General features: G+C 36.3%; 2 protein-coding genes across 8 annotated transcripts; one reads left to right on the forward strand and one right to left on the reverse strand.

The window, feature by feature from the left end:
• The first annotated feature begins 461 nt into the window (after positions 1-461).
• On the forward strand, positions 462-7613 carry LOC121249674 (far upstream element-binding protein 2). The gene is given in 11 exon segments (XM_041148410.1): positions 462-815; positions 1447-1599; positions 1602-1789; positions 2128-2313; positions 2455-2556; positions 2640-2711; positions 2815-2931; positions 3897-4028; positions 6137-6455; positions 6458-7258; positions 7261-7613. Coding segments are annotated over 11 exon segments (2436 nt in total). The 5' UTR covers positions 462-574; the 3' UTR covers positions 7386-7613.
• Positions 7614-9383: 1770 nt separating this feature from the next.
• On the reverse strand, positions 9384-20587 carry LOC121249675 (non-lysosomal glucosylceramidase-like). Of its 7 annotated transcripts, none has more exons than XM_041148411.1 (20): positions 20474-20587; positions 19438-19505; positions 19176-19280; positions 18520-18601; positions 18324-18447; positions 17569-17668; positions 16707-16777; positions 16495-16595; positions 16306-16412; positions 16160-16213; positions 15715-15770; positions 15485-15523; positions 15251-15395; positions 14391-14569; positions 14235-14302; positions 13686-13758; positions 13535-13596; positions 12531-13458; positions 11173-11463; positions 9384-9843 (listed from the first exon to the last, which is right to left on the reverse strand). In XM_041148411.1, exons 2-20 carry the CDS (start codon positions 19498-19500, stop codon positions 9561-9563), a joined length of 2931 nt encoding a protein of 976 aa, XP_041004345.1. In that variant the 5' UTR covers positions 19501-19505; positions 20474-20587; the 3' UTR covers positions 9384-9560. The 7 variants fall into 7 exon arrangements, with proteins under 7 accessions (XP_041004345.1, XP_041004348.1, XP_041004349.1 ...); XM_041148414.1 differs by having other exon boundaries at positions 16306-16409; positions 20474-20586; XM_041148415.1 differs by having other exon boundaries at positions 18324-18394; positions 18545-18601; positions 20474-20581.
• Positions 20588-22874: the final 2287 nt, after the last annotated feature.

A 22874-nucleotide genomic window follows, 5' to 3' on the forward strand; every position in this document is an offset into this window, starting at 1 on the left:
AACCGTCTTCCCTATGGGTTGGTTCGGGTCGGGCCCAATTTTGATCCGATCGGGTCTCTGTGCAGCCCTAGTAGCATTTCTCTTTCCAACAATTAAAAAAAGCCCTAATCTATCCAACGCAGAATATCCGATTTTTTTTTTTTTTTTTTTGAACAAAGAATATCTGACTTTTGTTTCCGTACAGAATTCCAGTTTGGGTCAAGTAGTTGGGTCTAATGTAAATTGTAAAATGCTACCATCAGGGGCACGTATACAACATAGCCGAATTAGAAGCCGAACAGTCGGGCTCAAGAGTAATCTATATATTGGGCCTAGATGATAGGCCCACTAGCCCATATTTCCCACAACAGCAAACATAATAAACCCATCACCGACAACCCAACCCCAATAAAGAAAGCCCAAAGTGGGTCGTAGAAAATATCTCTAGCCCCAATTCCTCGAGTCTTTATAAATCCCTTAAACCTCTCTCTTACCCCCTTAGCCACAATCTACACCTCTTGCTCGCCACATCGCTTAACAGAACTGAAAAACCCCGTTCTCGATCTGGTGGTACTTTTGAGCTTCCACGAACCCTATGGCGGAGGAAGAGGTTGTAGTGGCAGACGTGAGCATGGGTGCGCCTTCGGATCACAAGCGGAAGCTCGAGGACTTGGAACCCGAAGCCCCTGAACCCAATAAGCCAAGCACCGAGCACCTGGCCGATTTGAATGAAGACCCCGTTGATGATGCACCAGACGAGGAAGCTGATTTATCTGGCCCCTCCGACGGGCCCGAGGTGAAGCGGGCCCGCCTCAATGAAGAGCCCGACGGCTCAGGTATGTTAAAAGGAATTGTATTCTTTTCAAGTTAGGTTTTTTCATGGCTTCATAGATGTATGTGTGCATGTGTATATGCGCATATATATATATATATATATCTGTATGATATGCGTGTGGATTGATATACGTTGTGTTTATGGTATTCTCAAGTAGTTTTTCCCCTCTTATTTCTATCATATTTGAAGCTGGAAACATTTCCCCCAGTCCAATGAAAGAAAATGTAACCGGAAGTTGATGCATGAATATTTTATTCCTTTATATAATTAATAAGAATTTTATTATAAGCGCAAAAGGGCGGAATCCAAGTGCAACGAAATGTGTGCAAGAAAGTCCCTTGTCACTCGTCCCTCTTTTACGAAAATCCTGGGGTTTTTGCGTTTTTCTGAAACTAAAGTCGCTCGTCCAGCTAAAAATAGAGTTCCCTCACTAAGAAAGGCCTCCCGTGGATGGACAAGTTCCACGAAAGATATGGAGCGGAAGTTTATTCTGCTTGTGCGCCGTGCAGTGATTGAAACCCCTTTATTTTGTTTAGTGAAGCTAATGTGTCTAAATGTAGCATACTTCCTTGTATAAACCTGCCTCCATGTTTTCAATTAGTAATATGTTTAGTTCATTTTTTATGTTACAGCTATTGAAAATGGGTACCAATGTACGGAAGATAACAACGATGGACCTATCAGAGAGAACAATGAACAGCCTACGGTGGAGAGTTTGCAGTTGGGGGATGCTCAACCTCCCACTGAAGAAATTCCACAAACAGTGGTCGATGGCAATGAAGGACCTTGGTGGAAAATCCCGAGACTGGTGACTTTGAACAACCATCTGTCGAGGATTCTTTGACAGAAACTGCTCAGGAGCCATCTAAAGAGGAAGGTCAGCAACCTGAAAGTCAGCAACCGTCTTCAGAGGTTTCTCAGCAAGAAGATGCTTCTCAAACCATGACGCGCAAAATGGAGGTGCCTAACAACAAGGTGGGTTGAATAAATACTTGCTTCTCTAAGATACCACTGTTAACGTGGCTTAATTCCCTGAAGATGAGACTGCCCTGACAGAGAATAGGTGGTGGGGAAAGATAGAGATGCCATTCATCATCCTTTTTTGAAGACGATAACCACTCAAATAAAAAAATTACATCTTACCGTGTTTTTCCAAATCAAAATAAGCAAGCAACCACAGAAAGTTGAAAAGGAGGCTTCTCATACCCAACTGCCCATGTGTTTTTGTTTGCCCATTTCTTGGAGCTTTGTTAAAAGGATTCATATTTGTATTTCAACTTTTATAAAGTCAAATTCTATAAATTCTGGTGCAGGTTGGAGTTCTTATCGGCAAGGCTGGGGATACTATACGTTACTTGCAGTACAATTCGGGAGCGAAAATCCAGATCACTAGGGATTCGGATGCTGATCCTTATTGCGCAACAAGGCCTGTGGAAATTATAGGAAGTTTAGATAATATAACCAAGGCTGAGAAGCTTATAAATGCTGTCATTGCAGAGGTTTAATGCTGACTGAACTTAGCTTTATTTTCCGATGGCTACTCCTCATCACCATGTGCACTGCTTTCAGGTTGATGCTTATTCTGGAGATGTGAAACCGATTGCCTGATTTTCTCTTTGCTTTGATGTATTTTTCGACAGGCTGATGCAGGGGGTTCTCCTTCCCTTATAGCCAGGGGTCTCACAACAGCACAGGCTGCTGTAGCCTCTGAACAAATCGAGATACAAGTTCCAAATGAGAAGGTTACTTGTTTCTTTGTCTATTGATGACGAATATATATCTTCGATTTGACCCATTATTTACATATTGGGCATTGTTGGTCCAGGTTGGTATAATAATAGGCAAAGGTGGAGAAACCATTAAAGGCCTGCAGACTAGAACAGGAGCACGCATCCAGGTAGTTGATATCGCATCCAATTCTTAAGAGTGATGACTATTTTGTTCTTTATTCTGTTATATTGTTTCATCATGTGTGCTGACTTTCTCTCTTTTCCATTTAGTTGATACCTCAACACCTTCCAGAAGGAGATGAATCTAAAGAAAGGACTGTACGGGTGACTGGTGACAAGAAGCAAATTGAAATGGCTAGAGAGTTGATAAAGGAAGTTATGAATCAGGTTTGTTCTCAACCTATTGATTTTTCGAAAAATGCAGCTGAATTCTGTTATGATATATATTTTTCCACTGATACTTAAACTTACTTCCTCTGAACGTGTTAAATTATTCTTAGTTTCTTCTTTTTCCAAATGCACCTGGCATGTTACTATGTGAGAAATAATTAGGTTTTTTTTTTTTTTTTTTTAAAAATGGTAATTATAAGGTTCACAACTTTGCATGCACTGAGGGAGGAGTATGCTTGTAAATTTCTATTCGTTTGGATTGCTATCTATCTATTGTAGACTACCCGCAAGGCTTTCTGGTGAAGTAGCGAGGTTTTTATATACATGGCTGCCACATGTTAGATCTGCACAGTTGAAGTTATATGCTAGTTTAGATGCTAGCCACAGATGTATGGCTTAGATGGAAATCGTCTAGAGAATAATTGTATGCATTTTATTCAAGTTCTGTGGCAAATTATTTATATTATTTTGTTTAAGCTGTTGAAGAGACCGGGTAGTATGGTGCATATCTTGTTATTGTTGGTGTTATTAGTATCTTCTTTAGTCCTTTTTTTATTGAATAGGTTTCTATCGATTTCCCATGTTGCTTGTAAATTTCACGCTTTGAGTTAGTGCGGAACTGTTCTTTTCACTGGACTGGTTGAGAAGCATCTCGGTATCTTATCATCTGGCAAAGCAGAATATTCTGTTGTCGCAACATGATTATCTATCCAAACAATTAAATTTGTATGGATGACATATTTCCATTTATTTAGGCTGGAATTGTTTGATAATCTTGCCATGGGAGTGAGAGATTGATCTCTTAACAGGGTTCATAAGAGTGTGATATTGATGAATATGATCCATGCCAAGGTCATTTGAATGCTGTTTGGAAGACCATATATTCAATCCAAGATGTCGGTTGCCATGATTTATTTAATATGAAGGTGCCAATTTCGAATTGGTTGGCTTTAAAAATGCAGATTTGGCTATTGCCTTTTCCATGGGGTCAGCATTGCTTTCTTGGTGTGGCAATAGACAACCACTCTTCATTCCCATCCACAAAAGAGAGGTATCAGGCATTAAATCTCGCGATTGCAGGATGTTAATAGTTGGTAAGATTGCTTTGAGACTTGAAAGTTAAAAAAATATAATGTTGTAAGACTACATTATATTAACCTTAGCGCTCATTAGTGCCACCCATGGTCTGTGAATGAGATGTGTTGGAAGAAAGTGTAATGTCTGGTGAAGCCATGATAATCAAATGTGTGGGAGATTACTTTAAAACTTGTGACCAATTCTATGTGTGAAGAATATCGTACGTCATATGATATACATTAAGGAGTAGCATGAATCCTAAAGCATGGTTACTTGAGAAATAGGCAAGAACATTGCAGTCCGTTACGTGACCTAGTCTATGACATGCTATGTAACTTATATGGCCTAATCTCTGATTCAATGTGAAGCGTGTATATGCATGTGTGTTACAATTTTATTTAGTCACTTGAATACGTTTGAGATCTGCATTGTTAAGCTTGGAATTTCAATGATGTATTAAATGAAATGCTTTTTCTTTCATGATTATCATCTGAATGATTTGGTATAATCTTTCAGTTCCATCATCTTACAGCAGTATCTTTTTTTCTATATTTTACTTATTTCCTGTAAATATTTATCAGGATAGAGATCTTTTGTATGCTTCTTGTGTACTGAGGTAACACCAGTTTTTTATCACAATAAATTTATCTTATAAAAAATTTTCATCGGGATAAGATGTGAGAGAACCATAAAGTAGCACCATGTATTTTTACTTTTGTAGCAGAATAACTCTAGAAGCATGTAATAAGAAAGTCTTTTGCATTTGCTACTATTCTACAATTTTTTTGATTATCAAGTGAAAGCATCACCAGGCACTTAAAATTTCCAAAAGAGCAATTTGATATCCTTGTTGAATGCACTTTCATGTGGTTGGTTATGGTGGATATGATTTTCTTTTTTAGTAAAACGTACTTTCTTTTTTCTTATAAACTTCTGTGGACAATCCCATACCAATATAACTGTGGTCGTGGTATCATCCTCAGTCACTCTTCAGATGAAGGTAAATATATTTACACTTTCATTTTAGCATAACATCTATATGTTGGAGAAATCGCTAAACTAGCATGCGTAGGCGACGCTCTTGTATATGTCCCGTATACTTGGGCCTGTCTATTTTATGCTCAATAAAATTTTGTTTCCCAATTAGAAAACAAGCGAAAAAAAAAAAAGAATGAAAAGTTTAAAGAATTGGAAATTTGTAGGTCATTATCACCAGATATTTTATTTAGAAGGATGCTGGTTTCTTTTTAGGAGCAAGCAAGTGGATCTCATACATTGTATGAACTTTTGCATATTTTGAAGAGATGGAGCATGGTTTTGCTTTTTAGACATGGGACCAAAACCAGGTGTTTTTTACCTTGAACCATTGTCTCGTATTCATAGAGATGTATTGGTCTTATAGAATGAATAAAGAAATTTCATTGAGGAGTGAACATGTTGGAATGATCAATGTGATTGATAGATGGTATGTTTAGATTCTGATAGATAAAGTTGATAAATCCATTCCAGCAGGGAGGTTAACTTTTCTTTTTCTACATATTGTTCTTCCAGAAGAAATAGTTCTTCCTTCACTTCGAGAAGGAATCCTTTTTCAAGTATGTTGTGTTGATGGTTTGTTTCAGCATTGCATTGTTTGTAAGGCTTAGAAAAATCTAAAATGTGATGTGTTTTCATAGTTTGTGTGTTGATTTCATTCAATTCTCGTCTACTATTCTCTTATGCTTGATTTGTTTCTATTCTTGTCAATATTGTCATGGTGCATATGGTACACTCTATGATAAAGTTGATCTAGTAATTGCTATTTTTGTATCGCTATAAACTCATATATACCACATCTCTCTTCACTTCGCAGTGATCTCAGCTTTTACTTTCTCCCCTGATTTTGTCCAAGTCAAATGGATCCCATAGATTTGTTCTTCTTGTAGCACCAATGTGATGCCCAGGAGCCCCCCAATGATTTGAACTGGAGATATAGTTACCAAGCTATAATAGCAACTTCTGTTTCTGTCCACCTTATTAATGTTCTTCATTTAATTGTACTTACAAAAAATTAGAGTCAGTTTAATTGTGGATGGAACTGCTTCTGTTTTCTAACTTAGTTCTTTATTGCATATGCTTGGAATAGCCTGCGAGACCTTCATATGGTGGATTTAACCAGCAGGCTTATCGATCCCGTGGATCTGCTGGTCTGCCTCAGTGGGGTCCTAGTGCTGCAGCATATGATTACCAGCATCGAGGATCATATCCACCTCATAATTCACAGTATCCACCTCCGGCATACGGGAATTATCCTCAACAAATGATACCAAGAGGTGGCTATGGTGCTGGTTGGGAACAACGGCCTCCTAGTATGCATGGTCCACCTTCACATACCGGTGGTTATGATTACTATGGCGGACAAGGAGGTCATTTCTCTGATGCTCCGGTATCTGCCCAACTTTCTACCCTGTTCCTTCACATGCCTCTGGCCCTTCCCCTGCAGCTGCAATGGGTCCAATCCCATCCCATGCAAACTACAATTATGGACATCCACAGGGTCCCGATTATGGTCATTCAGCTCCTTTTTCTCAGGCAGCACCTCACCAGCATAGCTATGGGCATGGATACGATGATCCCAAATATGAAAATCATGCTCCGCAGCATCCTTACGGTGGACATGGAAGTTCTCAGCCAGTTTACCCACAGGCAGGCACTCAACCAGGTTATGCTGCACAACAGTATGGGAAACCACAATCATATGGCATGCCATCACAGGGTCCTCCACAATCTTATGGCCCACCCAGGGCTACACAACCTGGGGACATGCCTTATCAAGGTTCTGTTCCTGCCCAATCATATGGCTCAAATGCACCGCCTCAACAGCCCTATCCATATGGATCTGGTGCCCAGGTGCAGCAAACATATCCTCCGTATGGTTCTGCACCAGCTGCTGATGGGTATAGTCAGCCTCCAGCTGCATCTGGCCACATTTATCCACAGCAAGGAGTGCAGCCAGGTTATGGTCAATCTGGTTCACAGCAGGTACCAGGCTATGCACAAGTTGGTGCTGCTGGGGGTTATGGACCATATGCACCTTCTCAGCAAGGTTATCCTGAGCAGGCAGCTGCTAACAATGTAGGCTATGGTTACCAAGGGCCTCAAGATCATGCTGCTTATAGTGGTGGTCCTGCGGCAGCCTATAGTGCACCACCAAGCGGGCAGCCGGGCTATGCCCAACCAGCATCAACTCAACCTAGTTATGATCAGTCTATCCACAATCAGGCGGTTATGGAGCTGTACCAGCAAGTGCTCCGGCTGCTTATGGGAAAACATTGTCGCCTCAGCCTGGTTATGCTCAGTATGACTCGACCCAAGCGTATAGTGCATCTCGTTGAAGATTGACGTAGTGTGTCATTGAGTTTGGATGGGGATCTCCAAGTATTAGCTTTTTATCTAGGTCTCTGACGGTTGATGGAATTTCGGCCCCCTTTTTTTCAGATGTAATCATAATATTTATGTTTGAAATATGAACTAACAAAGAATCTTTAGGATGGAATTAACGCAATTGTTCCCAGAATAGTATTCTGTCAAGACTTGCAAGATCAAAGTATCTCTTCAGTTAATTTGAGTTTTGATAATTATTAGAGGAAAAAAAAAATCACATTTTTTACCCCTTCAATTTACCATGTCTCCAATAAGACCAAATTGTTAAAGTTCTTATTTAATTTTCAATTCGAAGCAATTTATTCTAGATAAAAGATAACTTCAGTATATGACCTTGATGTTACAGAAGATAACTGATAAAGGTAATTTTTCCTAATTATCAACTCCTGCAGCCTATAAGAATTGGACATTTAAAGTTAAGATTAAAGTTAAAAAGTGAATAAAATATATTTTTTAGTATTATTTTTATTTTGAGATTTAAAATTTTTCAATTTATTTTATGTGAAAATTTGAAAAAATTGTAATAATTAGATAAAATGAGATAAATTGAGTTGAAAAGAATTGTAAAAATAAAGGATTCAGCCTCTTGTTGATGGAGCTTCAAGTTGCACCATTATGTTGATCTCTAAGATGAGGAAGTTTCTGGAGTAAGCCATTCTGTGCTTGTCAATATACCCTGCAACTACTCATTAAACACATTCTGAAACCAAGTTTTCACGTGCAATATGTAGAAGGCTTAAATTCAATCATAATGGTCCCTAGTCAAAATCCCTTCTTTTTATCACTCTTTAACCAGCAATACCGCTCGGGTAAAGCACAGTGCTCACAATTCCAACTTCTGCAGAGTTCAAAAACCGTTTTCTTCACGGTTTAAGCAAATGTACTACACAAAACAACCTATAATGATGGTCAAATCTGACATTTTGTAAAACAAATTATTAGACAAGGCAAGTCCATGCGAGTGCTCGATTGAGCATTCGACTCAACTATAACTGAGCAACCGAGTTCGGCCGTCCATTATAACTAGCCAAAAAAAAAAATCTGACTCAGATTCTAGCTCTTAAACAGTAGAGTTGAGTCGAGTTTGCGCACCTATGCTTAAATTCCAACTTGTTTACAACTCGGTGCACCTGTTCCATGAGCTCAAAGAGCACAACAAACTCTCAGACATTCAAAGTCCATCCCGGTCAATTTGATATTTTATTTCTACCATCCATCTACATCCTGGGTGTTGGGGTGTATATTGAGATTAGTTTTAGAGCTAAAAATCAAGAAACAAAGTGTTTCCTCGATGTGCGCTCGAGCGAAACTCAACCCGTGAGTTTGCTCGAGTACCGCGCAACAGTGAGCTCGAATAAGACGCAAACTCTAGTGTTCGCTCAATCCCTGCTCAACACCCCACTCTAGCCAGTGTTGTTTGCTCGATAGGTGCTCAACACTCCGCTCGAGCGAAGAATGCAGATTTTGCCAACTTAGGGTTTCCAGCGCCGTTTGTTATAAATATATCATATTTGACTTGTTTTGTACGACTTTCAGCATGTTTTGAGAGAGAACAATTGTTTAGTAAATGCATATTTTGTGAAAGAGCAAAAAGCCCTAGGGAGTGTTAGTTGAGATTGAGTAATTGTAATCTTATCTGGTTAATAAGATTTCTGTAGGTCTGTAGATATAGGCAATTTGTCAAACTACGTATATTGTGCGTCGGGTGCTTGATCGTGATTGCTTTTACTTTATTTGCCACCGTTGGTGTGTGTTTTGCACAACATTTCACAACAGTGGAAAGGAATCTTTTGAAAGATAATGAATTTTGATCAGGAAAAAATAGAAAAATATAAATGAATATGTCAAATCTATAAAAGATTTACAATAGTGTCTCGGTGGGGTGAGATGGGGCTGGCTATCATGCAAAGTCATTGGATGCTTGTTACACTAATAGTTTTCCTTCGATCTTTTTGTGCTTTGGAAAGCCTTTTCTCTGAGAATTGGACGAAATAGCAAAGTTTTCTGGTTTCACTATTATAGAGCTGTTAAATTGCATTTGCATATGGAAGTCTATAAAGCAGTATCATATCCGATAAATGCATTACAACCAGCCTTGTAGGAACCATCACACACATTTGCTGCTATTAGAACGACAGTCTCTTGCAAATGGAATCGTAAACAACTTCTAGCGTACTTTTAGCAGCAGCATCCTCATTGGGCAACTTTAGAAGACGTGCAACCTGTGCAAACCCTGCATGGTGCCTATAATATTCTTGGTCCTCCCTTACTTCATGTCTGAGCTCCGGTTTACAAAGCTTTGGCTTTGACAAGGCCCACTGCATTGCCCATATGGCCAATGGCCGCATGTAACCAAGAGCTCTGTATTGGTCGTCGGTGTTCCAGGCTTCTGGAGTTTGAAAAGAATAGCTGTTTCCAGAGCTAATTGTAAGTGAACTGGAAAGGGGAGGTCCATATAGGGTGTAGACGTGTATAAAGCATAGGTATAAATCAAGGGAAGCATAGGGGAAAACAAAAAAGATTTATCTGAGTTATTTATCCCATTAAACTCGGACTCAATGACCAATCCACTTTCTTCAGTGTTAATGTCTAGAAATAATTTTCTATTATGGGAATCACCATAGATCAATCAGTAAACATCAAATAGTCAAGGACTCAAAATCCAAATAAATCCCTTTGTCTTTTTTTTTTTTTTTTTTATTTATCAATGATAATTGTGCAAGTCAAACACATGTACACTCAAATTTACAAATACACGTGTATATATGATCATTTTGAGTTGTGGAAGATGTTTTGACTCTTGTTGCTCTTTTTCTCTTTGCTATTAGTCATGTTTACAGAGAAGGCAATCAATTTGCTGAAGGCTTGGAAATTTGGCTAGCAGCTGGGCATAATGCTCTCTTTTCATCCTTAGCAGAACTACCACAGCATTTTTTAGGCATCTTTGTTCTTGATAAAGCTGGGTTGCCGACTTTTCAACATCTGTAGTTAGTTCCAAAGTTTTCTTTTGTTATTGTTAATGTTCACTGATGAAAAAGGTTTTCCTCCGCCATTAATTCACATGTACATACAATACCAATGCTAGTGAAACCCCATTTAGGTCCTACCAAAGTATAACATAGAAAAAATCCATTTGTTTCCATTAGAAAAAAATCCAAACGCCATATAGAGATGTATCACAGAGAGGATGTCTGGAATTTTTTAGCCATATGTATCATGTACTTACTAAAAACACAACATTAGCTTTAACTTAAATTTATAGAACAAGACAAGTTAGAATGATTTCAGCATTGGAAAAGGAATTAAACAATGTGCTCTATCAGCTGGTTCAGCTCTGCTATTACTTTGATACTCTGCGCCACAAAAATCCTATTGGAAACCCAAGACCAAAATCCAAATGTCATGTGCACTTCATGCCATTACCATATCTTCATGAATTAGACTTTGAATAAATAAGGATACTGGACCACCTGATAGTATTTTAGGGTGGACCAAAAGTTCTCAAATTATTGATTATTCATACAGAGACGTACTACTGTAAATTACACAAGATTAAATGACATTTTCTTTTTAGATTCCAATTAGTATTGTTAAATTATCACTTGTCTCAAAATTCAAGTGAAGTTAATCAAAGTATATAATGCACCCCTTGTGTGTGAGTTAGACTCTCTCTTAATATTTAATTGAAAGAAAATTATATGTGGAGTCAAAATTTGAACTCAAGAATATTCAACTTACCCTAAACCTTCTTGGGACCAAGCTGCTTCATAGACACCAACCGAAGTCTGAAATGCCATTTCCAACATCTCTTCCTGAATCATTGCAGCAGCAACAGAATATGTAACTCCAGACCAAATTTCTCTTGACTGCATTGTCGACATATCAACCCTTCCATCTGGCCGCATCCCATTCACTGCCCCACGCATACCTCCCTTAACCTTTAGGACATTGAAATTATAAACCTTCTCGAGGGCACTCGTCACCTTGTCTTTTTCGACAATTGGAGAAAGACCACATGCTCTAGCATACCTATAATATCTTTTATACATAAGTCCAAGCTCAAGTTCAAAAAATATGATGTTTAGATAGTTTAAAACATAAAAGGAAAGGCAAACCAAGATCATGATTTATTTCTTTGTTCCCTACTATTATTGTCACTTTGTTGTGATGAGTAATGAGTATATTAGTTAGTTAAAGTGGCGGTTGAACTTGATCATATTTATGCATCATTTTGAGAGAAAGATGATTGTAAGAAGTTTTTAATAGATAAATATGAAGGCACGCCATTGAAAATTCCGCATGACATGATTAAGTGGGGCTGGGAAAATCAGTCTTTATACATTGCTTTTTGACATTTATAGATAGAAGAAAATTCTCTTCAATAAAACACCATCTATACTAAGGCTTTATGTACAAGAGTATAGTATCAAGATACTATTCCAGGGAATAACTTTCTTGAACAAAGAGAAATACTGCCACCCTAATAAATTTGTAAGTAAAGAAAACCCTGAGCTTTTTAGTCAATTGTAAAGATGATCTGAACACGATGCGGTAATTGTTTCGAGTGTAAATTCAAGGGTTCAAACCTTAATTTATCTTTGTAACTTAGACAACAGCAAAGACAGAGGCCAGGAGAATATCATCTGTGATTTATAAAGCAATCAATGGGTAAAATGTCCTAATAATAGTAGCAAGGTGAGCATAATAGTTTATTACAAAGAAAAGTTGAAACAAATTTAAAAAAGAAAATATGTATTAAAACAAGAAGAGACTAACTAAACAAAAATAAGAAACAATTAATGAGAAAAATCTAGGTGGATCAGTAATGAAGCCAATACGATGGTGAGTACGGGTGTTTAAGATGCAAAATAGAGGAAAAATATATTAATTTGCGAAACTTCACAGATTTTGGACAAGGCACAAGAGATATTACCTTTTGACATTATGCTAAATGGTGATACTTGGAGAGATTCTGGTTCAGACCACTAATATTTAACCGATACCATGGCTCACACATATCATGTAATAACCAGAATGATATTTTTTTTATTTGTGTTTGCAATATGTTTGCTTCATATGTACGATAATGTACTCACCATTGTCCTGCCAATTGATCAGCTTGAATAGATGCACTGAAACTACCACCACTGTTGTCGTAATTAAAGTAAGAACCATTCCATAGTGTGTCATATACAGCTTTTGCCTTTTGATACCTAACCCAAAAGAAATTTGCAGATGCTTTATCACCTACTTCACATGCCATGGCTGAAGCAGCCTGGAGGGCTGCCACCCAAAGCCCTCCTGAATATGCACTCACACCACTAACGGACCATATATCATAAGTCTGATCAGGGAACCCCTCATTCTCGATCATCCCGTCTCCATCCTTATCGAACTGATCCATATAAGCCATTGCAACATATACTGAAGGCCAAACAGCTCGTGCAAAATTTTTATCACCGGTAGCAACCATATCTCTATATACTTGGAGAACAAACTTAGAGTTCAAGTCTTTCCACCTATCTGTATTATGCAAATTATAAGCATTTACTTCAAACCAAGGGTCATTGAACCCAATATCATGGGGTACAGCACCTAGAACCTTTCGTTCAACCCACTTTCCATCACTCATAATTTTCATCCTGTCAGGATCATGCATCATTACTGCTGCTGCAAAGTCTCTTTGGATACTAAGTTCAAGTTTGGGGAATAACATGAGTAGTGCAAAAGATGAGTAGAAGTGGACATCATAAGTGTTCCACATTAGGTATTCAGTTCCTTCCGAATAAAGAAGCTGACCAATGTTTTCTTCTTCATTCGGGAGCAAATAGGTTCCAAAAGCAGAATTTGATGTTAGTGGAGTATGTACTTGCTCAAGTGTTGCCGCCATCCTTTCAAGGATATCAATAGCAGTGTCATTTTGATGAGACATATCAGCTGTATTCTTCAGATTTGATCGGGGTCTATCAATGAAGAACTTCCTCTCACGAATGGTTCCTAAACTTTGCATTGGAGGTGATCCATCTATGAAGATGAGAATGTGACTTCAATTTAAAGATAATTTTTTTTTCTTAAAATAGATTTTAAGCTTCACAAATACCTGTCCAGATTGTTCTCCCAGCATTAAGATAATACAGCTCATTAAAGAGAGTGACTGAGTACCTGGGGAATAACCTCTAACCATTTAGAATATGTGAAAAAGTGGGAGGATTTTATGTCCATTTTCCAGCACAATTTTGTATTTATCTCACCATTCGGGCAGCCTTTTGTCATCAAGAACTGGTCTCTGCCATGCTTCTATCTGGGATTCCCATAGGGCGTGCTCTAGATATAAAACACAATACATGTACTCTCGATCAAATCTGTTCCTTTCACTGACAAATATACTACCATTGGCAAAATATGGTAACTGCAAGTGGGAATCCTACACCATGATAACAAAGATCGGAGGACAAGTATGTTCTCTTAAAATAGAGAACATTGATTGACAACAAAGGGGAATATGAAAGATGGCAAGTTGATTGCAAAATAATATCAGGAATTTCCAGGGAAGAGGTATATTATTTTTCTTAATGGAAATGGCAGATTATTGTTTGTAATGAAGATTCCTACAAAAGAATAATTAATGTTTCATTAACTTTAAAGATCATTTTCAGAAGAAAAGGTCAAGCAAAGTCTTAATAAGCATCTACAGAGAATTTCCTGGATCACAAAATCTAAAGCAGAAGGGTAACATGTTCTTTAGAGAATTCAAATGTAGGTTATGATATATATAGCATTTATGATATATATAGACATACCAAGTATAGCATCACGTGCAATACTTGCTGCAGCATTCCCATGAGTGCCATAAAATCTGGCGTAGCGCCTGGTGTAAAAGTATTTTGTTAGAAAAAGTTGGTATAGTTTAGGTACTAGGTTTCTTCCCATGTGTTATGGGGGCTGACATAACAAACCTGTGGTAAGTTTTTTGACCAAATCTCACTTCTGGGCAGTCCCATGCCAATGAAAATGTGACAGTTCGGATAGAATCAGAAGGAATAGTCAAAGAGGCTGCTATAGCTGCTCCAATAGATGATCCTGGTTTTGAAGGTGTTGGAGTTTCATTGTGGTCAAGGTGATCGAATGACCCATTCTATAAGAATAAAAGTGTTCAGAATTTGTTTTGAGGATAAAATTATTATAATAATGCTGAAAGTGGATTTTAGTTCCTACTTTATTTTTTGTTCATGGAAATTATAGACGAGTCTTGCTGCTTTACCATGGGTACTCTTTGGTGTTCACAGTAGCAAATAACAAGAACAACTTCCAAGGAAGATAATTTTTCTCACCTCAAGTGAAGGAAAATTGCATCTAAATACCGCCTACTATCTTTATTTGGTTGACAAATAACCAATATCAAATTCAAATTCAATTTAGACTACGCCCTGTCAATTGTCAAAGGCCTGAAATGTGTACATGTTTTGTGTGGAGATGTTACAGGTTTGCTAGAGGTTATTGTTATCATAAATATACCACATAGGGGTATACTAGTCTTCTTGTCAGTGTCCAGACTTAATATAGAATCCTCCTCATACACTTTCTCAGTTCTCTAAACAATTCTCTCTCTCTCTCTCTCTCTCTCTCTCTCTCTCTCTCTCTCTCTCATCAAATTAGACAATGAACATTATGAATTATAATTTTTAAGCACTCTTTTTGCAAGCTACAGATTAAGCTAAAAAGAAAAAGAAGATCCAAAAACAACTATTGCATCAATATGATATCCATAAGTTCCTTTCTGTTTCATGCTCATGCAAAAGGGAGAAGTTCAGCTGACCTTTTTAATTTCATGCCACATGTCTTTAGCTGTGATACCCTGGGAATCACCAGATATCAAAAAGCTAGGACACTCAGAAACATGAACATCACCTGTTTCCTCTGCTGCGATAGCAAAAGTAACCGGAGGGTGGTCATGTGCGGTCCTGAAAATTCATGCTTCTTTAGATGACGCATCCAGCTATGATATCAGTTATATAAAAGGGATGTTTCATTTGCAGTTTTAAAGACTCACTTGTGGTGTAAAAGTACTCCGTGCACTCCATCTTTTCCCCTGGCAGAAGTTAAGTATTGGTAAATGGCTAAATCATTGTGACAATCTAAAGTTCAGGTAGACAACCTAAATAATAGGTGGTATTGGAGTAGGAAATTTCTTGTGCCAAAAAAATATTAATTTTATATGAAAGCTACTTATGCATAAAACCCGGACACCAATAATGAAAGCCCAATACTGGGTAATCTTACACTATCTTTGAGTTGCAGTGGTGACCAGAAAATCCCGAGATCCCACCTACGGAATTCTGAAAAGTCAGGCATAGAAAATTCAGGTAAGTAGTATCAACAAATTTCATACGACATGCCAATCTGATAGCTGCAGGACTCCAAATATTACAGCTATGTAAGGTAAAATCTAGAATGATTAATTTTGGATTTTTTACCCAAAACTTGAACCATGTTCTAGAAGAAAAAAATGGCACAAAAATTATGGTCCAGTCTAAAGTGATATATGGGAAAATATGCACCGAGCACATTTGACCATCATGTCAGCTTTGTGTATCTGTTTTCTCTTTTACAAAGTACTGATTTTCCCCCATTCAACTTACATATAAAACATCAGCTAGAGATCCTTACTAAACTAAAGCACTTAAAAAGATCGAGGGGAATTGGCAGCAGGAAGCTCTTAACTTACAGCCCATGTAAAGAGCATCGTCACATCTGCAGGAGTCTTTCCTTTATTAGATACCTGAAGATGGCATAAAACGACCCCTTAGAGCTGAAGCATTATAGAAAAAGCAATTCTACCACGAATGAAATTTCTCAGATTTCTTTTCCTACCGTAAATGTAAATACTGATACAGGGAAACTGCTCTCCTTATAATTTTGGGGAATAAAAGGTGAAATTTGGCGACAAACAATTCTAAGTTCTGGGTCAGGTTCACCTACTTTGAAAAATCAATACAAAACACAGAAATTGTCAATAATATCACAAGTTTGAATTGTTATCTGTGGTAATAAAGCTGGTACCACCGTAGGTTGTCCAAGCCCTTGGAAACAAAGCTTGATATGTACACTTCTCGCCGTTCAAATTCCAATCCCAAGTTTCAATGCCAGAAGCAGTGCCTTCTCTGCATAATAATTCACAAGTCAATAATGCAATTTTCCCTCAAGCTTTTTAAATGAAAACACTCATCTCAAAAAATTAGAAAAACAAAAGTCCTGGATGATTTGTGACTTACTTGGGTACCTCTGGGCTCCCGGTGCATAATACAGTAGAATATTTTTTAGCATTAGGCCTTGAAACAAAAATCTAGAAGAGTAAAGGACATCCAGAGATTAATAATTACTTGAAAAGAAATAGAAAAGACAACCCTCTGGTATTTTTATTCTTTAAGCCCAATAAATTTAAATTTGAAAATAGAGGACAGATTTTGTTCTTGATGAAATTCAACTGCATGGTTGTAAAATATGGATGAAGACTTGAATAAAGAAGTTCCTGTCCCCCCAACTAAAAATATGGATTTGATCTTATCAGTGATAAAGTTTAAATTTCATCTTATCAGTGATTCTTGGATTTGATATATGAAATTTTCATTTGGCATTTCACTATTTATAGTGATCGCTACTTGCACTCATCCTGTTTGAGGTGACAGTGAAGATAAGATATATACCGGCTGAAAACAAACAATTCAATCTGTTGATGGTTGTATAATCACCATAATATGAGCTTGTCCCAGAAAATTTTTATTCCAAAAAGAATTCCTTCTCCGGCCATTATGTGATAACAATGAAAATATCTCTCAGTAGTAAACTCAATCCAATAAACTCTTTCAAGTCAGATCCTTTTGGCAATTAGTGGAACTTCTCTTGGCACTTTCTTACCAATGCAATGAAGCTCTAAGTTGAATTCCTTTTATGTTGAAAATGATGTTCAGCTTCCCTATATATATATACATATATATATTTATAATATATATATATATATATATATATAAACACACATTGTTGTCCTATAGTCTTTTTTCCACTGTCTAGGGGACAAGCAAGAGATGTATAAATAAAAAAATGTGAGAAATGTGGCATCAGCATATGTAAACTCACAGAAAATTGATTTGCTAACATGGGGTTCTCTTCACATTGTCCGGGGAACAGTTGAAATTTTTGAAACTCGCCTCTGTAGCTTCTTCCAATGCTTCCTGCACTACAATTCATGCTTCCAAATATAAGAATGGTATGCGCAAGGGTTTGCCTATGTGATCGACAATAGACTAGGAATCTTACAGCAAGATCATGTTAGAAAGGATTTTCAAATAGAAATTATTTTTGGTCATGTGCAAATTGAATTGAATGGAGAGGGAGTTATTTGGGGTATTTACAAACCTGGTACAAATTGCACCTAGCAAGATAATGTTAGAAAGGTTTTTCAAATAGAAACTTCCTGAGGTCTTGCGTGAAGTGAATTGAATGGAGAGGGATAAATTTGGGGGATTTATAAACTTGGTTCAAATTACACCTTATTTAAGAACACAATTAGTCAATGAGGGGTCAAGTCTTTCTGCCGAGACACCTCTCTGTGTGAAGACACATCCTTTCTAACCAACCTGCTGTTGGAAGGTTCCAGCAATGAAGTGTGCTCTCGAGTATTCCGCCTCAGATGTTATGGTGTGGTCACTAAGATAGGCTAACAGTTTTCTTATATGCGTGAATTACTAGATGGTCATAATTCATTTCAGACTGGAATAGCTTATAAGATCTTTGATCCACTATATGAAAAAAAAACAGAAAAAGAAAAAAATCCAGTGGCTAATATCAACAATCAGCATTAGTCTGCTTCCAGTAGTTAAAGATATACTCACCCAATACCACCTAAAGGAACACCATGGTGACATGTGGTGGTACGCCTATTGAAAAAATCAAATACTGGCAGCTGATAGAAGGACAAGCAGGTGTAAGAAAGAGTAAAGAACAAAAAAACACAGAGAGAGAGAGAGAGAGAGAGCGAGTATGCAATATTCAAATGATGAAGCAATTTGCAAAATGAAAAGATTGAGACATAATTTAAGGTGAGTGATATTACCCTTCCTTTGGCTACTTCTTCCTTAGAATAACGCATTAGTCGAATGCCAAACGGAGCCTTCAAAACCATATAACAATATTAGAGAAGATATCCATCCTTCACACTGTAATTTAAAAGCAAAAGTTAACCAAATGAATTAGAATATTTCCAGTCTGATCAAGTTGCCATTTCCCTATTTCCAGAGGCGACTCTCAAGCAGGCAGGATAAGCTATACTTCAACCATCAGGACTTTACTGACACCAGCTCTTCTAATGTTGAGAATTCTTATCGTGACTTGTGCACCCCTACCAATTTACTAATTGAAGGTACGACTTCACCTATTGTTGTTTTGACCATATAGAACTGATACATTATTTTAACCGGGGAATCAAACAAGTAGCAAATGAGTCCTCATATATTTTATTCTTTAACTATACTACATTATATTCTTTAGCTATACAATCCATTCCAGACTTAAAGGTTTCACAATTTTGGCAGACATCTTTTTTAAGGCAGCATTTTTTATCTCAGTTCTCAATCTGTTCTGTGACTCATGTCACAGGCCCAACTTTCATTCTGTAGCCGGGCAACATCCTGTGTATTAGTCTTTCTAAGGTGCAAAGATGGTTAGGGCTACAGTCACAAGCATACCATTTGTATTTTCTCCCGAAACGGCACTGTGAACTCTGAAGGCACGTTTCCCTGAAAATTCAACTTCCTTTGCCAAGTCAGTGGGGCTGGTTTCCCTGGGTCAACCTAATAATGTAAAGAATGCACAAACTAAGCGATTCGACAAAATTTTGAAGGAAATGAAACGCATTAAGATACCTCTGAGACATCATTCATCATCTTATGTAAGGACAGAAGTTGCCCCCGTGTGTATGTTTTAATCACGAATCAACAAATAGCATACCTTGTAATGAGAAAAACTGGAAGGAAGCTCTGTTTCGTCTTCATGTTTGAAACCATTTTCCATCTTTGCTAAGAAATATGAAAAAACATTGGTAGGACATCAGTCGACGAAACAGTTTAACTTTTCATACTTAGAAATTGGACGTCAATAAATCTTGGTCTGACCTCTCCAATGGAACATCCTAGATAGCTATTATCTATGTACTAAAACATTATGCCTAAATAACAAGAGCACATATATATATATCTCACTGGGTGGTAAAAGAACATCATTCATCAAAACCTCGTTGCATTGTTTTTGTCACACACAATCTGTCCTATGCTAAACATATTCAATGCACAGAGCAAAGCACGATCGAGCAACATGAACCGTCTGATCTTTTGCCTTTGCTTCGTAACTTGCAAACAATGGCCTTATATTATAGCCTTCCCTTTTTTCATTAAATATGTTTCCAGGAATGGCTTCTCCGACGAAACAAAATAAGTAAATTCTACGATAATTTTTTTTCTTCTAGATATGACCTTTGACAGCAGAGACTGGAACATCGATCGCTGATACAACTCAGGTTTTTTTCTATTTTCGACTCAAAATTCAAATTATATTTGCAAAAGGCAGTATATAGACAGTTAATTTTCAGAATAGACTCGTGCATTGCTGTCATTGATCATCATCTCTTTCGAACACAATTTTCCTCAAGTTTGCAAACACCAATATCAAGAAGCTTGAACTTCAAGAAGCATCCAAAAGTGAAGGATTTCGTCTCTCAAAAACAACATTAAAAACAGCAACAACAACTAAAGAATCATAAACTAGGATCGTGCAAATATCGAACTAAGTGCAGCACAAAGGTATAAATACTAATCCTATAAAAATTCTAATCATCATCGTCGCACCGTACAATACACATAATTTTTTATTTTTTTATTTTTCTTATCTGAGAAGAATAAATCAGAAAAATAAATTTTAAAAAATATTAAAAAAGTAAAAAAAATATATAATGTGTAAGAATGATTAACAGCAAAACTCCTATCCTGACCTGGAAGAATGAAACTACACCTTTGGGATACACAGTACAGTCACAGAGAGGAGAGAGAGAGGAGCTCTGAATTTAATAGAGCTCTGTTCGTTAAAAGCCAAGACAGAAAGAAGGCCGAGGAAGAGGAGAAGTCGTTGTCAAAAGTTGCTTGATTCGGCATAGTGAAAAAAGGTTAGTCAAATTGGAGTAATGGTTCGTACAGTTTCGTGGAATGCAAAAGTGATGTATAGTATTTGTGTACAATTTATTATTAAAAAAAATATATATATTTTTTATATATGTATCGTATTTATTTATTATTTTTAAAATAATTGTATAATATTTATACATTCACAATTATAGTTATCATTTCTCATAATATTTTAACAATCTTTCATAATTATTTTAAAATAATTTGATAAATTTAGAATTTATATAATACAAATATTTTTAATAATTGTCTTTACTGTTTTTTAAAAATAGTATGCTAGTAGTGCATACGTCAACCTTGTATATAATATTATTTTTTATAAGAAAGATTCTTATAAAAAATCAGTGTTGTTTTTTCTCATTCGACAAGATATTTTCTCAAAAGTGTTGTTTGCCTCCTCATTTATATAATTCATTTTGTTTTTTGGAATGTCAATTATTAAAAAATTAAAATTAAAAATACAAATATAAAATGATATAGAAGAAATTTAAAGTTTTAATTTTCATCTTTTTATATTTTTAGATGCTATTTTGTTTTAAATATTTTTTTAAATAAGTTATATAGTACCATAATTGATGCCACATCAAAAAATAAATTAAGTGATATAAATTAAGAGGCGTAATAGCATTATTTTTTTTTTATAATGTGTTAATGAGCAAATTGTAACATTTCCATCAAATTGTACGGTGCTTTTTTTTTTTTTCACTTTACCCTAAGCAAATTGTATTGCATGCGTGTTGCAGCTCGGAGAAAAATAATTGACTGGTTGATTGGTTAAACAAATAAAATAAAAATACATTGAAAAATACATTGACATGTTGCTCTTCCAAATAGTTACGCCATTTGAAAGAGCAACATCTCTCTCTAATATATATATATATATATATATATATATATATATATATATATAAATTTCTTTATATATATATTTCTTTATTTTTCTTCGCTGTTGTTTTCAATCTGTGTCGACAATCAGCAAAAGCCCTTTATTAGGAGAGATCAAGCAATACGATATATATTTTTTGTTACTTGTAATTGGGATCAGTCATTCTAATATTATGTAATATTTTCTCTTTACATAAAATTAACACTTTTCCCTCCGGGGATGCCTTTACAAGAGAAATGGATCTCGAATGGTTTTTTTTATTTTATTTAGTGATTAAATAAGTATTTTTTAATGATGTTGTAAATTTTTTATTTTTTTTAAAAAATATTTATGATAATTAAAAAAAATACATTAAAAAAAAGAGAAAAATAAAATAAAATACACTGTTTGAAACATTTTTTCGGACTATTTTTCGGTGGCTGTAGTGCACCACCACTCTTAAGAATATCGAGCAATCTTAATTCATTCGATTAAAGAATTAACAAACGTAATATTTTTTTTTTAGATACAAACCAATGATATATTCTGCTGCATACAAATTAATGTAAGAACTTTGAAAGTGACTGGAGACGGCTTCTCTCTCTCTTAAAAAAGTCTTTTTACCTCTAAACCCTTCTCTTTTTCTTTTTTTTTTTTTCCTCCTCCTCCTCCTAAAAGACTCTTCTCCTTTCTCTTCATCCTCTTTCTCTATCTATCCAATTTATCTATAAAAGTTAGTTATATTTTTCTTAGTTGTTTTGGTTCCTCCAGGGTTGAAAAAGATTTTCAATTTTCCAATAACATCTGAGAGACGCGCGCGGTATGAAAAGTTTCCTAGTCGCCAATCATTCAGAGAGAAAAGGCAGTTTCATGATAATTGCTGCGCATGGGATTGATGCGCCACCCCTTCTTAGAGTTTTTTCTCATCACACGCATCAAATCAACGAATTCGCCATCATCAGATCCTTGTTATGGTTGCAATGAGACATGCGCATGGCCCCACATGCTGTCATAGATTTTGAAATCTACCAGAGTTGGTCCAAATTGTAATCAGTCTATTTTCACATTTATCTTACTAATTTCCTTATTATTTTTCTTACTACTTATCCCAAATTTTGTTATCATACTCTTATATTTAAAGAGTTTAGTAAAATATTCGAACCGTTAGCATTCGACGATCATCACCTCCTCTTTGGTCTCTTGATGGTCTCTCTCCAGCATAACCCATGAGCTCTATTTTTTTTACTTTTGCTTCTGACGTGAGAATCACATGTACTCATTTGGAAGAGCATAGATTTTTATGATGATGTACAACGTGATGGAGTTTGAATTTTTATTTGGCTTTT

The sequence above is a fragment of the Juglans microcarpa x Juglans regia genome, chromosome 2D, assembly GCF_004785595.1.
Source record: "Juglans microcarpa x Juglans regia isolate MS1-56 chromosome 2D, Jm3101_v1.0, whole genome shotgun sequence".
Lineage (NCBI taxonomy): Eukaryota > Viridiplantae > Streptophyta > Magnoliopsida > Fagales > Juglandaceae > Juglans > Juglans microcarpa x Juglans regia.

What these genes read in the sequence shown, in the direction of transcription:
- LOC121249675 (XM_041148411.1), bottom strand. Translation starts at nt 19,500, where the DNA reads ATGGAAAATGGTTTCAAACATGAAGACGAAACAGAGCTTCCTTCCAGT. An exon ending in TTCGGGAGAAAATACAAATG is followed by an intron (nt 18,602 to 19,175) that starts GTATGCTTGTGA and finishes ATGGTTTTGAAG; the next exon opens with GCTCCGTTTGGCATTCGACT. An exon ending in GTTCCTTTAGGTGGTATTGG is followed by an intron (nt 17,669 to 18,323) that starts GTGAGTATATCT and finishes CATGAATTGTAG; the next exon opens with TGCAGGAAGCATTGGAAGAA.